Source organism: Nannobrachium achirus (genome assembly GCF_963921795.1).
Source record: "Nannobrachium achirus genome assembly, chromosome: 1".
NCBI lineage: Eukaryota > Metazoa > Chordata > Actinopteri > Myctophiformes > Myctophidae > Nannobrachium > Nannobrachium achirus.
In genome coordinates this window covers 30,973,111-30,986,365 of record NC_137810.1, presented here as the reverse complement: position 1 = coordinate 30,986,365, position 13,255 = coordinate 30,973,111, and the positions used below count along the sequence as shown (strand labels likewise).

General features: G+C 47.7%; 1 protein-coding gene across 3 annotated transcripts in view; it reads right to left on the bottom strand.

The window, feature by feature from the left end:
* Nucleotides 1–5,262: 5,262 nt before the first annotated feature.
* mast2 (microtubule associated serine/threonine kinase 2) overlaps nt 5,263–13,255 on the bottom strand; it is a 237,522-nt gene continuing 229,529 nt past the window's right edge. For all 3 annotated transcript variants that reach the window (XM_080722675.1, XM_080722676.1, XM_080722677.1), the window contains 2 exons: nt 11,170–11,729; nt 5,263–10,379 (listed from right to left, as the gene is read on the bottom strand). In XM_080722675.1, coding sequence (XP_080578801.1) covers nt 8,871–10,379; nt 11,170–11,729 — 2,069 coding nt within the window. In that variant the 3' untranslated portion in view covers nt 5,263–8,870. The remainder of the gene's footprint in view (nt 10,380–11,169; nt 11,730–13,255) is intronic.

The following is a 13,255-nucleotide window of genomic DNA, read 5'->3' as shown; positions in this document are numbered from 1 at the left end:
CATCAAGTCCCCCCACACACTCATAACACACTCCACTCTATTCTATCCAGGTAAAACATCTCTCAATCCTCACAGGCGGACCGGTCAATGTTCTAAATGTACCATGACCACCATATTGATTAGGAGAGGCCTAGAGAGACGGGGTAATGGTGGCCGTGTGGACTGCGAGTGAGCTGCTGCCTGGCTCGTGGCCGTACAACGGGGTCGCGTGCCTAAAATGGCAGATCTAGAAGCTCACATATGCGTCACGCGTGAGCTTGTAGATCAGCCATTTTATCTCAATCTCTGGGACACACCTGTCTCCACTAAACTCCCAGGTGAGCGAAACGGCAACTCTTTGCTTTACAATAGAATAATAATATGAATATTGATTTGAACAGTTATGCCTGTTCTGTGCATTTAGAATCCGCGTCACAACAATCCGTCTCTATCACTCCCTGCACAACCGCAGCCATTTCATGCACTATTAGTCTCATAGGCGTCATCACGTACAGCCGGATGTTACAGTAGCCATACATCAGCCACAACAGGCCTCATTAAGTACCTGGCACCTGCTACCAACAGAGACCAATTAGAAGGTTCCCAATAATGGGATGTAATCTCTCTCTGCCAGGCCGTAGCCAATCGGCGGACAGATTTAATCACTTTGGCCCGCTCATTAAGGAGAACGAGGAAGTTGGAGCGGAGAGAAGTAACTTTAGTTCTTTGTTATCACCTGCCACCTCCAGTATGAATTCAACATGCAACTCAAGATCCAAAAGTACAGTTGTGGACAAAAGTATTGGCACCTTTGCATTTGTAAAAATCAAACCTCGGTTCGAAGTGGAGCGGTGAATCTGAGCAGCTATACCGTGTGTGTGTGCGCGTGTGTGTGTGTGTCTAGTCTGCACAATAGTGCCATAGAAGCTGTGTGTGTGTGTGTGCCTGCACAACAGCGCCCCTCCTTTAACTAGTGTGTTGTGTGTGGCCACTCAAGGTATTGCCAGGCTACGGACACGGCCAGCCAGCCACCCAGCCACCCACCCAGCCACCCAGGGACATACCCACGGACATACCTGTCTATTGGGAGCGCTTTCACCGCTCCAAAAAAACAACAACAACACACAATCGTCTAGATTGCGCACAGTGAAGGAACAGTCTCTGGAGATGGACTTGGAGCCTTCAGATTGTCCATGTTTGGCTGCAATCTGACCTCTGACCTCCTGACAACTCTCTCCTTTTTTGTTTGGTCCATGCTCAATGTGTGACACAAAACAGCAGAATGAGGGCTTTACTCCATTTAAACTGGGTGAATTTGTTGTTACTAAAGTTTCAAGTCAACTTGGACTCACCACAGGTGAGTTCCAGGTGAATAGCCTGCATTTTGGGTCTAGAGAGGAGAATTATGAGATGAGACGGTGTGGGTTGTAGACTGGATGGCACTGGTTAGTAAATGGAAAGGACCTGTGGAAAGACTGGAGACATGGGGTTAATATATACTCACCTTCACCTGAAAAAACACCACCTCTCACCGATTTTAAATGCTCCATATGATTTCCTTTTTTAAACCATGTTATTGTGGGAATTTATTTTTTATCTGATCTTTATTTATTATCAAGGTTTTAGGCCCATCAACATATTTATAGATTTTATTCAACATGCGAGATCCTTGGTGTATTTGTTTGTATGTTTAATGTATGGGGCTGTGTTTCTCTGTGTACAAGCTGCTCCTACCGAATTGAACCTATTGTCCCTAAAGGGGTGAATAAAGTTGTTTTGAATTTGACTTCATTTCCCTGTCCCGTCCGTCCGTCCGTCCGTCCGTCCGTCCGTCCGTCCGTCCGTCCGTCCGTCCGTCCGTCCGTCCGTCCGTCCGTCCGTCCGTCCGTCCGTCCGTCTTTCTTTCTTTCTTTCTTTCTTTCTTTCTTTCTTTCTTTCTCTCTCTCTCCCTGTCCCCATCTAACCTCCTCCTTGCCTGCCTGTCTTTCCTTCCTTCTCCCTCAAACCCTGTCTGCCCTCCTCCTTGCCTGCTAGCCTGTCTGTCTCTTTCTCTCTCCCCCAAGTCTCCCCGGCTCCCTGCCTGTGTGTCTATATGTTTCCCTCCCTCCCTGGCTGCCTGGAATGAATTTGCCCGGTCATGTAGAGCCGTGTCAGAGGCAGGCGAAGCCGGCAATTCATCACCCGCCGCAGCCCGCCTGTCACCACTCCGCCACGGCGCATGTACAGGGCGTGCGTGTGCATTGAGGGGAGGGTGACTGCTAGCCCCGCTCGCTCGCTGTCAAGTCTACCTCAACAGCAGCATCTGTGGGCAGCACCGCCATCCCCACAGGACCTCCAGGAGGGAAAGTGTGTGTGAGAGAGTGAGTGAGAGGGAGCGTGCAGAGGTCCTTCTGACAGGTCCCTGCGGACGGGTGGATGGATGATGGAATGGAGGGAGAGAGAAAGAGAGAGAGAAACCCAATTATCCTTGGCCGCAGTAGCAGGAGATGTTTAAATCAGCCGATGCGACCCCCGGACCCTGTTGTCCCGTATGCAGGACAGCGAGGTGCGTAGGCCTCGGCAGCGCCATGGGGGCCGAGGAAAAGCTAATGGAGCTCCACTTTATAGTTTTCTCCTCTTCTCCTCCGCCGTCGTCCCTTCAAAGCAGCATGGCCCTCTGGCGCTCCACAGATTAGCCATTAGCCCCGGTAAATGCACCACGAGGCCCGCTGAAGTCGTCCCTCAAGACCATTAAGATGGCTGAAATCTCCTGCAGAGAAAGGGAGAGACCCGCCCCCACACTACCCCATCGGTCCATTTGAAGCCCCATTAGAGTGCTCTGCACTGGGCCGGCTGTCGCTAAACTGGAAGCTGACTGACAGGATGATGCCATTTTACTGATAATCCAAGACACCACGGGACAATGAGTTTACAGATAATTTACGGCCACTTTTCCCTGGTCCCCCCCCCCCCCCCAGATGGACATGAACGCCATGATAGGAAATGACTGAAAATGAATATGTGGCTTGGAAAGAAAGCGGGACCAATTTGACCACATTTATGAGATTTTTTTGACAGCAGAGTGCTGCCTTCCTATGAAAAACGACATAAGTAGCCTATTATATATATAAAAAATAACTAGATTTGACCAAAGAAACAACAGCCAGGAGTATATTCTCCTCCATCTTTCATTATTACCGACTTTATGTGACGTGTTGGGGCAGTTAGCTTAGCGGAAGACACATCTGTTGTGAAAAATGCCTGTCTCACCTAATGTAAAAAGCGTGCGCCCTACAGTATAAATGCAACATAGAACAAAGGCTATCATTTAAGGAAGACACAAGTGTGTGTGTAAAAGGGAGATAAGGAGCGAGAGTGCTCAACAACCCAATAAAGAGACACTTCCAGCCAAAACCTACATTAAAAAACGACCTTTGTTTATTATTATAAGGTAGGATTAACGACAACATGCTTTTACCACGATAAAAAATAAAAAGATATTGCACTGGTTTAACTGTAGCAATGTGGTTTTTCTTTATTTTTTCCTCTTAAATCCTTTTTTCACTCTCCCTCTCGCTCTCGTGTTTTCACTGAACCTCACTCCCCATCAAGAACACGAACAAGCACGCGCAGACACACACACACACGCTTCAAAAATACTGCTTGAGTCGAGCGCGTTGCGGCCGAGTGTTTTTTGCTTGTGGCAAAAAAAACGACCTAGCCGTACGTACACAGACGGCTGACTACAGTTAACAGGCGTACGACACTGCACACCGGGGACCCAGGCCAGGCGACCCAAACACAGGTGAATCTCAGTGGTGTAACGCTAGCAGAGGAGGTGGGCATATTATTACCCCTCTATCCATATGGCAGGCAGGCCCACGGGTGGTTATAGGATGACCTCCCCCCGCCACATACCATGTGTCAGTGGTCATGTATAATGTTTAAGGTGGGGCCTGTGGGTATACGCCGTATGCCCAGAGACAGCGGCTGGCATATGCTATGTGCCCAATGACTGTACATAAAAGGTATACCGCGGAGAACGCTCTCCATGTGCTCAGACGGAGAGGTGGCGATTTGCCGTGTGCAGTGTTGATGTAACCTTATTTTTGTAACTCTGAGAGGGTACAAATGGGTCCATTTGGTTCCATTTGTACAATATCAAAGACAGGTTTCTACAGTGTAGTGAATTGTCAGTCTTTGCTTGTCCTGGGGGGGGGGGGGGGTCTATGTGCAGAGTTGAGGTAACACAATAAAGGTACAGCAACAGAGCACAGTGCAGCCAGGGAAGGCCATTCAGCCTGGCCCCAAGACGGGTGATGGATCGCGCCTTGTGTTTTCATTGGCTGACATGGCCCCGTGTCTGTATGTTTGTTTGTCTGCAAGGATGTGTCGGTATGTGTTGTGTGTGTTTGTGTCCAGTCGACAGCCCAGGGCTTCAGATTAATGACTCCACCCGGGAAACCGACACTTGACTTCCCTCCCTGGCAGATGGTAGGACCATCATCTTTACACACGGGACTAAACAACTTTGTGTGTGTGTGTGTGTGTGTGTCAGTTGGGATGGCAATGTTGTCGCTGGTAGAATGGCACTAGTATTGACCAGAGTGTGCAAGGGCAGCTGTCCATGCAGCAGAGCAGATGGACTGGAGTGTGCACGACTACATATACACAAACAGTAGCACAGGCTTCAACTATATACTGTACATCACAGCTCGAGAATTGAAGTCACATTTACGAGGGACTTCGCGACAGTGAGTGCTAAAAGACCCAGAGCAGACTTTGACTGAAGAGGCGACAGAGCTCTGATCAACGAATGAATGATGCTATACACGGTTTAACACTTTCAGAGGTAATGTTACAGTGCAAGATGGCCACTCCGTGCGCTGATCAGCGTGATATAAATGGCTAACTAGGGCTTCACCAAATATTCGAATATTCAAATATCAAAGTCACTATTCGACGTTGTTCACCGAAGTCCAATATTCGCTTATTTTATTTTTTTATTTTCTCTTTAAAAATATATATAGTTCATAAAGCTTGGCTAGATAGGAAGTCATAAGAACGAGTTGTCAATGGCCCTGGTGGATAATGCTCTATACCAGGGGTTCTCAAACCTTTTAAGGCCGTGACCCCCAAAATAAACATATTTGAACTGGGGACCCCCACCCTGACAAGCACTTGGAATTGTAGGTATTACATTTAATGTGACTCAGTTCCGCAAAAATTCCATGAAAATAGCCGATCTACATGCTCACAACGCCTCGCAACGCAAGGCGTTGTGAGCATGTAGATCGGCTATTTTCACAATGTTCGCCTCTTGCTAACTTAATATTTGACAGTTTGGCAAGTCCTGTCAAATATTCGACTATTCGAATACTTTGAGGTTGAATAATTCGAATACTAAAAATCACTATTCGTGAATGCCCTACTGCTAACGGCTCAAATGTAAAAGAGAGCCGTTGTGTGAGGCATTGGAACTCGCATACAGCAATGCGAGTTCCAATGCGGCATCAACAAAGACCCAGAGGAACAATTCAGTTCAAAACATCCGTCTGCCAAACAGATCAATGGCGTCACTTGAGTCATCTAGAGCTGTAACACCCTGCGGCCAATGAGGGGCCCTCTCCCGGTTCCTGGCTGATTGATTGGCCGAGGTGGAGAGCAGATAAATCAAAAGAGTTTAAGCTAAATGTCTGCAGGTTTGTGACAAATGAGGGGAACCGCTTATTCACACGCTAATCTATTTCTCACACACACACACACACGCACGCACGCACGCACGCACGCACGCACTCGCACTCGCAAAGGACAGAGGACTTTGCATGGGAGAAGCTGTGGACATTATGTGCACTGTCAGTTCCTCCGTCCCCATTCCCCATCCATTACAACCATAAACTTGGGCTGGGCAATATGTTGATATTAGATTGATATTGTGATATGAGCCTAGATATAGTCTCATTATCAGTTTTTGAAAAATGTATACGTAAATTGATATTATAGTCACAATACAATTTTGTGAAAATATCGATATTGAGGTATTTGGTCAAAAATATTTTGATATTTGATTTTGTCCATTATCGCCCAGCCCTAACACAAACACTGCGACTGACTGGTTCATCATGTGTGGATTAAACTCAACATGAAGACAACCACAAATGATTGCAGGCAACTTAAACGTGTGGAAAGCTGTCGGTGCATTTCATAGCCTGTAAGAAAATTTGATTGCTACAGGCATCAAGTTCCCATTGACAAAAATAAAAAGAACGAAAGAAAGAAAAGAAAGGAAAATGAAACCAAACCCAACAATTAACAACATCAATATGTAAACATAATACAGAGATTGCCACAGTCAGTGTGTGGGTATGATATTGTAGTTTTAACGTCCTTTAGTGATCAAGAACCTTCTTTTCAGCTGCAGTGGGTCTGTAACGAGCAGTGTTCCTTTGTCCAGTGGTGACATAAGCAAGCGGAAAAAATACTGAACACCACTATTTGTTTTGGCCCGATCACTCTTCAGTTGACTCCCATTGGGAGGTGATTATTATTATTATTTTCAGAATGTTGGGGGGTACAAATAATTCTCAGTGCCATTTCCGGTGCACAATTTCCTTGCTTCAAAACTTTTACCCCCCCAAAAAAAGCAGAATAGCAATTAACACAGAAATCTATTAGAGTGAGTAGTGTATCCAATAAGCCGGTCAACAAGAATAAACTGAAGCTATTCAAATCAATTTGGAACTTGGAAAGTGAATTGAACTCCTGCCCTGTTTGACTCTGAGCAGTGGGAGGGTCATAGCTCTTGTTCAGAGTGGTCATTGGTCGACAGCCCCTCTGCTCTGTAAAAGCCAGACATCTGACTGGCATGACTTTTTGTTATCGTTGGTTTCAATGAACAAAATAAGAGATAAAAGGGCAGTGCAGTGCCTGCCTCCCTGCCTACTCAGGCATCTGTACATACATAGCAGGGTTGACAGGGAGCCCCTAAATGAGGATTACCCTAAAAACACACATTATGCACGCACGCACGCACACACACGCAACACTGCAGGGTATAAAACAGATGCCAAACAGATTTAAATATTCATATATACACACATAGACAGTCTCCCTCACACACACACACACACACACACACACAAAGTAATGTCCGCAAAATGTACATAAGAAGAGGCAAAACACACAGAGAAAACACAGCAAGTTGGTCCAGATATCAAATAAAAACAGCAACTTTTAAGTGGCTGATGGATAAAGAGCAGGGGCTAGAAATAAAAAGTGGCAGTCCATTGGAACAGCACTTCTGCTAAAAACTTTGGATTGCGGCCCATTAAAGCACCATGGGAGTATTTTTGGTGGAGAATGCTGGAGTGGGTTATTGAGCTTGGGCCCTGCGGTGAGAACGTAGACTAATAACCGGCTGTTGATGATTTATATATGTGCCATTTCGCTATGAAATGCCTGCCTCTAGAGCCAGGGAGAAGACAGCTGAGTCAACCTTGTGTACTACAAAAAGACGGTACACTCCTGCAAAAAATATGTGCAACTCTGGGAATAGGTGGCCAACTCTTAAACGTGTGTACTTGTGTAAGGTAATCCAATCCTGTGATATGAAGCACCTATACATTGTCAACTGATAAAAAATGTCCTACTACATGGATACCAGGATAATTCATGCAGTCCATGTAGTGAGATAGCAAAATCATTAGGCTGATCGCTAAAGCTAACAGTCCCAGAACAGTCAACAGCTTGATTGTTACTTACTGGGATTCCACATCAAATCACTATGCTAACTGTGATTAGCCTGCATGTACTGTACAGTGCAGTACTGTATATGCTGTGGAACAGTCTTTGTTTTGCCACACAGGGTTACGTTTGGCACTCATTTGGTTAAGTCAGCATAAACATTTCAGGTGCAAAGCTATTGCAAAACACTAGCAATCCTGACAACCCCTACAAAGCACTAAGCAATATGTGTATGCTCTTCGTTTGGGGAATACATCCGCTCTCCAGCAGATTTGCAGTGTTAGATCATTAGGGACTGGAGTGCGGAGAGGAGAGAATGTAATTTGGCCTGGTTAGCTAGGTGCTGAGTGGACATTGGCGCTGCAGATTTAGACCTAATAATCACTGTAATGCATTTATACAGATTGCTAAGCATACGCTGCTCTTTATTGCTGAGATACAACCTTTTCCCAGTCATGGCTGGGCAGACATGTAGGAGAGAGGGAAGGAGGAGAGGGGGACATGTTCTGTAAGGCACGGCCTGATCTATTAGCGAGAAACACGTGCGTGAGCTCTGGCTAACCTCAAGGTGAAAGGTAATGATGCAGTACACAGAGAAAGGGCCGTTAGCTAGTGTGTGTGTTCACTCTACTTGTCATTGTGTGTGTGTGTGTGTGTGTGTGTGTGTGTGTGTGTGTGTGTGTGTGTGTGTGTGTGTGTGTGTGTGTGTGTGTGTGTGTGTGTGTGTGTGTGTGTGTGTGTGTGTGTGTGTGGATCACCCAACTCTTTATTTCTAGCCCCAAAGTTAAGAGAGAACGGCAACTTTTCACAAAGACAGTTAGTCAAAGGTCTGACTGCAGGAACCAAAGACGTATACAGGAGATACGATGCCAGGATGCCAAAATGGCCGCCACCACATTCACGTGTAAAACACAGAACAACCCCGGAATGGAACTAGTACTACAGTACCATGTCTGTCTCTGCCTTCCACTTCGGACAGATCGGTCTCTTTCTCTTTCTTGCCCCATCTTCTTGCCCCAACAGTCTCAGTCTAGAATTAGTGTAGACAGAGCTTTCTATTTTGATGTTTTTTCTTTCAAACATGCAGTTCATAGTGACTTTAAAAATATCAAGCCAACAATTAGTGGTGTGAATTTGTCCTTTCTTGTGTCTTTCATACTTTCTTGCTGCTACGTCTTCTTGCTGCTTGTCTTGTCTTGCTGTGAGGAGGCAGGGGTGGCCACACTTTTCTGGGGTTCAGGCCTCTTTCGCTGAGGCTCAGTTGCTGTGGCAGCTGGGATTGTGCTGGGGGAAGGCTGAGCAGCGGTGGCAGCCCCGGACCACAGTGCAGACGCGGCGGTGAACTCTCTGCCGGTACCGGCCACCTGCCTGGTGTCCGGGGGGTCCTTGAAGGGGGGCTGGGCCGGGGCTGTGCAGTCTTTCTTGGTGGAGGAGGGTCGCAGTGCTGGACAGGTAACTGGCTCTGGTTTAAGTTTGACCGAGGTCTCGGACAGCCGGTGAGAAGTATGAGGGCTTCTGGGGTGCCTGAATGGAGACGAGGGGGGGTCGGCAGGGAGCGGGGAGTCGGGGGTCTTGGATGTCTTTTCCGTGGGGCTGCTGAGTTTCACCGGGCCCAGCACACTCTTGGCCACCATGGTGAGCTGGGACACCACCTTGTCCACCGCGCTCTCAGTGCCTGGGGCTGGGGAGCTGCAGCTGGATTTAGGGGTGGAGGCAGATGGTCCAGCAGCAGCGGCAGCAGCAGCAGCCATGCTCTGGGCCTGTCTCCTGTTGTCGGCTTCTTTCTTCTCCTTAGAGATGCCTGGAGAGGAGCATGTGGCTCGCACTAATTCTCTGTCATCACTCGGCCCAGGAGAGGCAGGAGCAGCAGGAGTAGTGGCGGTAGAGGAGGTGGTGGTGATGGTTCTGTCCATGTTTCGGTCGTCAGGTTTAGGTTCTGGTGAGGCAGTCTTTCCTATGAGACTTCTCCTGTCTTGCGGAGGTGCCGGTTTGAGGAAAGGCTCCTTGCTGACTGAGATGAATGCACTGCCTGGAGTGGAGAAGGGTAGGGGTCCCTGGGTGGGTTTAGCGGTGGTGGTACCCTCTGAAATCTTGCCTTCTTGTCTCCCACCGTTGTCTTCTGCGGACGAGGCTGAGCTACCGTCTTTCCCTCCCAGGGCGGCGGGGCTCGCTGTGGGCTTCGGCTCGATAAGCTTGGCTTGCGTTACAGAGGGGAGCGTGTGTGAGGGAGTGGGCCTGCCCAACTGTGACGGACCGGACTGTGTAAGCGTGGTGGAGGAGGTGCAAGAGGAGAGGCAGAGGGAGGGCAGGGTGCCCCCAGGGCCCGTTCGGACGGTGGTGGGCCGAAGCAGGGGAGGTGTGGTGAAGGTGGTCCCCCTGCGCCCATCCTGGCTGTCCTCCGATCCCTCGTCTGTCTCGTCCTCCGACGAGTCAACCTCATGTATGGCATCCTGCTTCTGCAGTGACTCTCTCCGCTCAGCTCTGTCCTGCCGGATGGCCGACAGTTTGTCCTTCAGTTTGCTCTTGCCCGGGGCCAAGCCCAGTGAGCCAGGCACCGTGTTGGGGCTCCCCTCGCCTTCCTGTCGCCCCAGCTTCCTGGAGGATGACGAGTGTTTCTGCAGGCTGCCCTTCTCCACCCCGCGCCCTGCTGAGGACAGCAGGCCCTCGCTGGCAGACTCCTGCAGGCAGGCACAGAACAAGATATATACTCACACCAAATATCCCCACACAGGAAAGGGCACAGCAATGCATCATGGAACAGAAAGAAAGCACTGTGATATCACAAACTAGTTTCAACTGCAATTTACAGTCAGCAGTATTTCTGAGTAGCTGGTACTGCTTTTATAAAACAGTTCTATAAACTATTCCTTAGTAATTACACAAGTAATCAAAGTAATCAAAGTAATGGGAGTTTTCAGCTCTGCCAATAAATAGTTATGTCCAGGCAAAAACAATTGCTATAAGAGGCCCAATGAAGGGGAAAATATAGGGCTAACATTAACGGTATTCAACAGAGTGATACGTTACAGTAAAAGGTTCCATTGCTGCACTGTACATCGTCAGCACTCATGGAACGTCTGCTTTGCATTTCAGGTCGAGACCCAAAAGAGAAATTAGACGTTTGCCTGGGACCCGAACTAGTGAAAACAGCAGATCTACAAACTCACAACTTGTCGCTTCACGCCACGTTGTGAGCTTGTAGATCAGCTATTTTCACTACTTCTGAAACATAATTATGTTTTCTAATTTATGGAATTTCTTTGATTTTTCTTTTATTTCTTCTTGAAAGTACTTAGAAAAATCATTTAATTTTGTTTTTAATTCATGAAATGTTTTTTGAAAATGTTAAAAACTAAATGTAGGAAACCCAAAATGAAAGGACCCATAAAGATTTGTCCGCGATCCACAAATGGGTCCCGACCCAGTGTTCGGGAACCAGTACAGGAACTCCGGAGGAGCTGCCATTACCTGGAGGCTCTGTAGACTGGGGTCCCTCTGCAGCATCTCCTTCTTGAACTCGGAGTGGGAGATGTCCAGGCTGTGTTTGCGGCAGCCCACGGCGGGCCCCACCGCCAGCTTCTTGTCCCCCGCCGCCGCTATGCCCACACTGGCCGGGGAGGACGGCGAGGAGGAGAGGGAGGAGGCCAGCTTCTCGGCCGACTGCACCCGCTTGAGGAGCGGCGAGCGCGGGGGCTCCGCGCTCTTGGGCCTGGAGATCTGCCTCGCCAGGGGAGGGGAGGAGTGGAGCTTGACGGGGAACGACGGCCCCATGCCGGCCTGGGCCAGCGCGTGGCCGGGCAGCGGCGACGGGGAGCGCTGGGGCGAGGTGCTCTGGGGAGTGGGCGACGGCGTACGGGCCAGCGGGGAGAGGGGGATGTTGCCGGCGGACTTGCGGCGGGGCGAGCGGTACTGGCGCTGCAGCTTGGGCGCCAGGCCGTGCAGAGAGCTGGGCCGGATGTGGCCCGAGCTGGCCGGAGAGTTGGGCACGCTGGAGCTGGGGGAGCTGCTCTGGGACGAGTTCCCTCCCACTGGAGAGGCAGAGAGACAACACGCACGTTCATGTGTGTGTGGTAGAGAGAGGCACGAGGCACAGCCACAGCCACAGCAACACACGCATGCACACACACATAGTTGTTGTCAGGTGGAAACCTTGTATGTCCAAAACCGTTTGTTTTGTATTTATCATCTTAAAAAAAGATCTGCTATTTTCACTAGTTTTGTGCGACAAAACTAGTGATATAGCTGATATAGCTGATCTACAAGCACACAACGCCTCGCGATACGAAGCGTTGTGTGCTTGTAGATCTGCTATTTTCACTCTGTGCGACACCTGTATGGTGGAAGCAGGGCTTTACTTTACAAAAAAACATACACATTTGAAACTTGGAGATACAAGGTTTCGACAGTGACGATATACAGACATGAAAAATATAAATACAAAAAACAGGCACAATGACAAAACACACACACACACGTTTAGCCCCATATACATTAAAACAAATCCTATTATCGTCCATCAAAGTCAAAAACATCATACAGTGTGCAGTCATTAATCAGCATGAGGGTCATTTACACATTTAGTGCTCATTCATAACATGTAAGAGATGAATGTACGTGTCTGAGCACCAGTGTGGGCCTGAATAAGTAAGTATGATTGAAATAAAGGAGCTGCGTGACTCTACTGTGTAAAAACGTACAGTCAGAGCAGAGGAACTGGAGGATATTACTTATGCGTGCATGTGTGTGTGAATGTATGTTATTAATACACCGTGTCATTTTACATGTGTTGTCTCTGCGGTATGACTTTTGCCTTTTGTTCTCCTATGGCAGTGCTTCTCAACCTGGGGGTCCCCCAAAAAAAGAGTTTTTTGGGGGGTCCACAGATGACAGTGAAGTGACAATTTAATACCCCCCCAAAAAAGATAAAGAAAGAAAAGAAAAAGACCATTGCCGCATCAATAGTAATCAACAGACTATACTATAAAAACTGGTCAAACATTGCTCAAATGTAGCAAAAATTTAAATCGGCTATTTTATCAATATTTATTAGAGCCAAGATGTTGTTTTTGGACCCCGATGTCGGCATCGGACATCGGGGTCATTATCTCCCCGTTGTATCTTCATTTTTATAATTACCATTAGACCACCATTTGATGACATTTAGCCACTCAGACCCAAAACGTAGAATATATTGTCGTTGCCCGTCGTTTTATCCATTTGGTTTCATTTTACACTCATGAGTTAAAGATCTTTTAAGGGTCCATTTGGTTACCCAATCTCCGTAATTTAGCTGGGGACCACCTGGAAACCCCTCAAGGACCACTGGTGGTCCCCGAACCATTGGTAAAAAAAGGAAAAAAAGGTTTTGAAGATAAGAAGTTTTTGAAATTTAGGCTATTTATTGTTTTTTTATATTATTACAAAACATCGGTTAAACATCGGCAATCGGTGGTCTAGCACTCTACATCAGCAAACATCGGCATTGGTCCAAAAATATCGGTTGGGCTCTAATATTTATCTGTGGAACTAAATTGAATGCATGAACTCCAAGTGC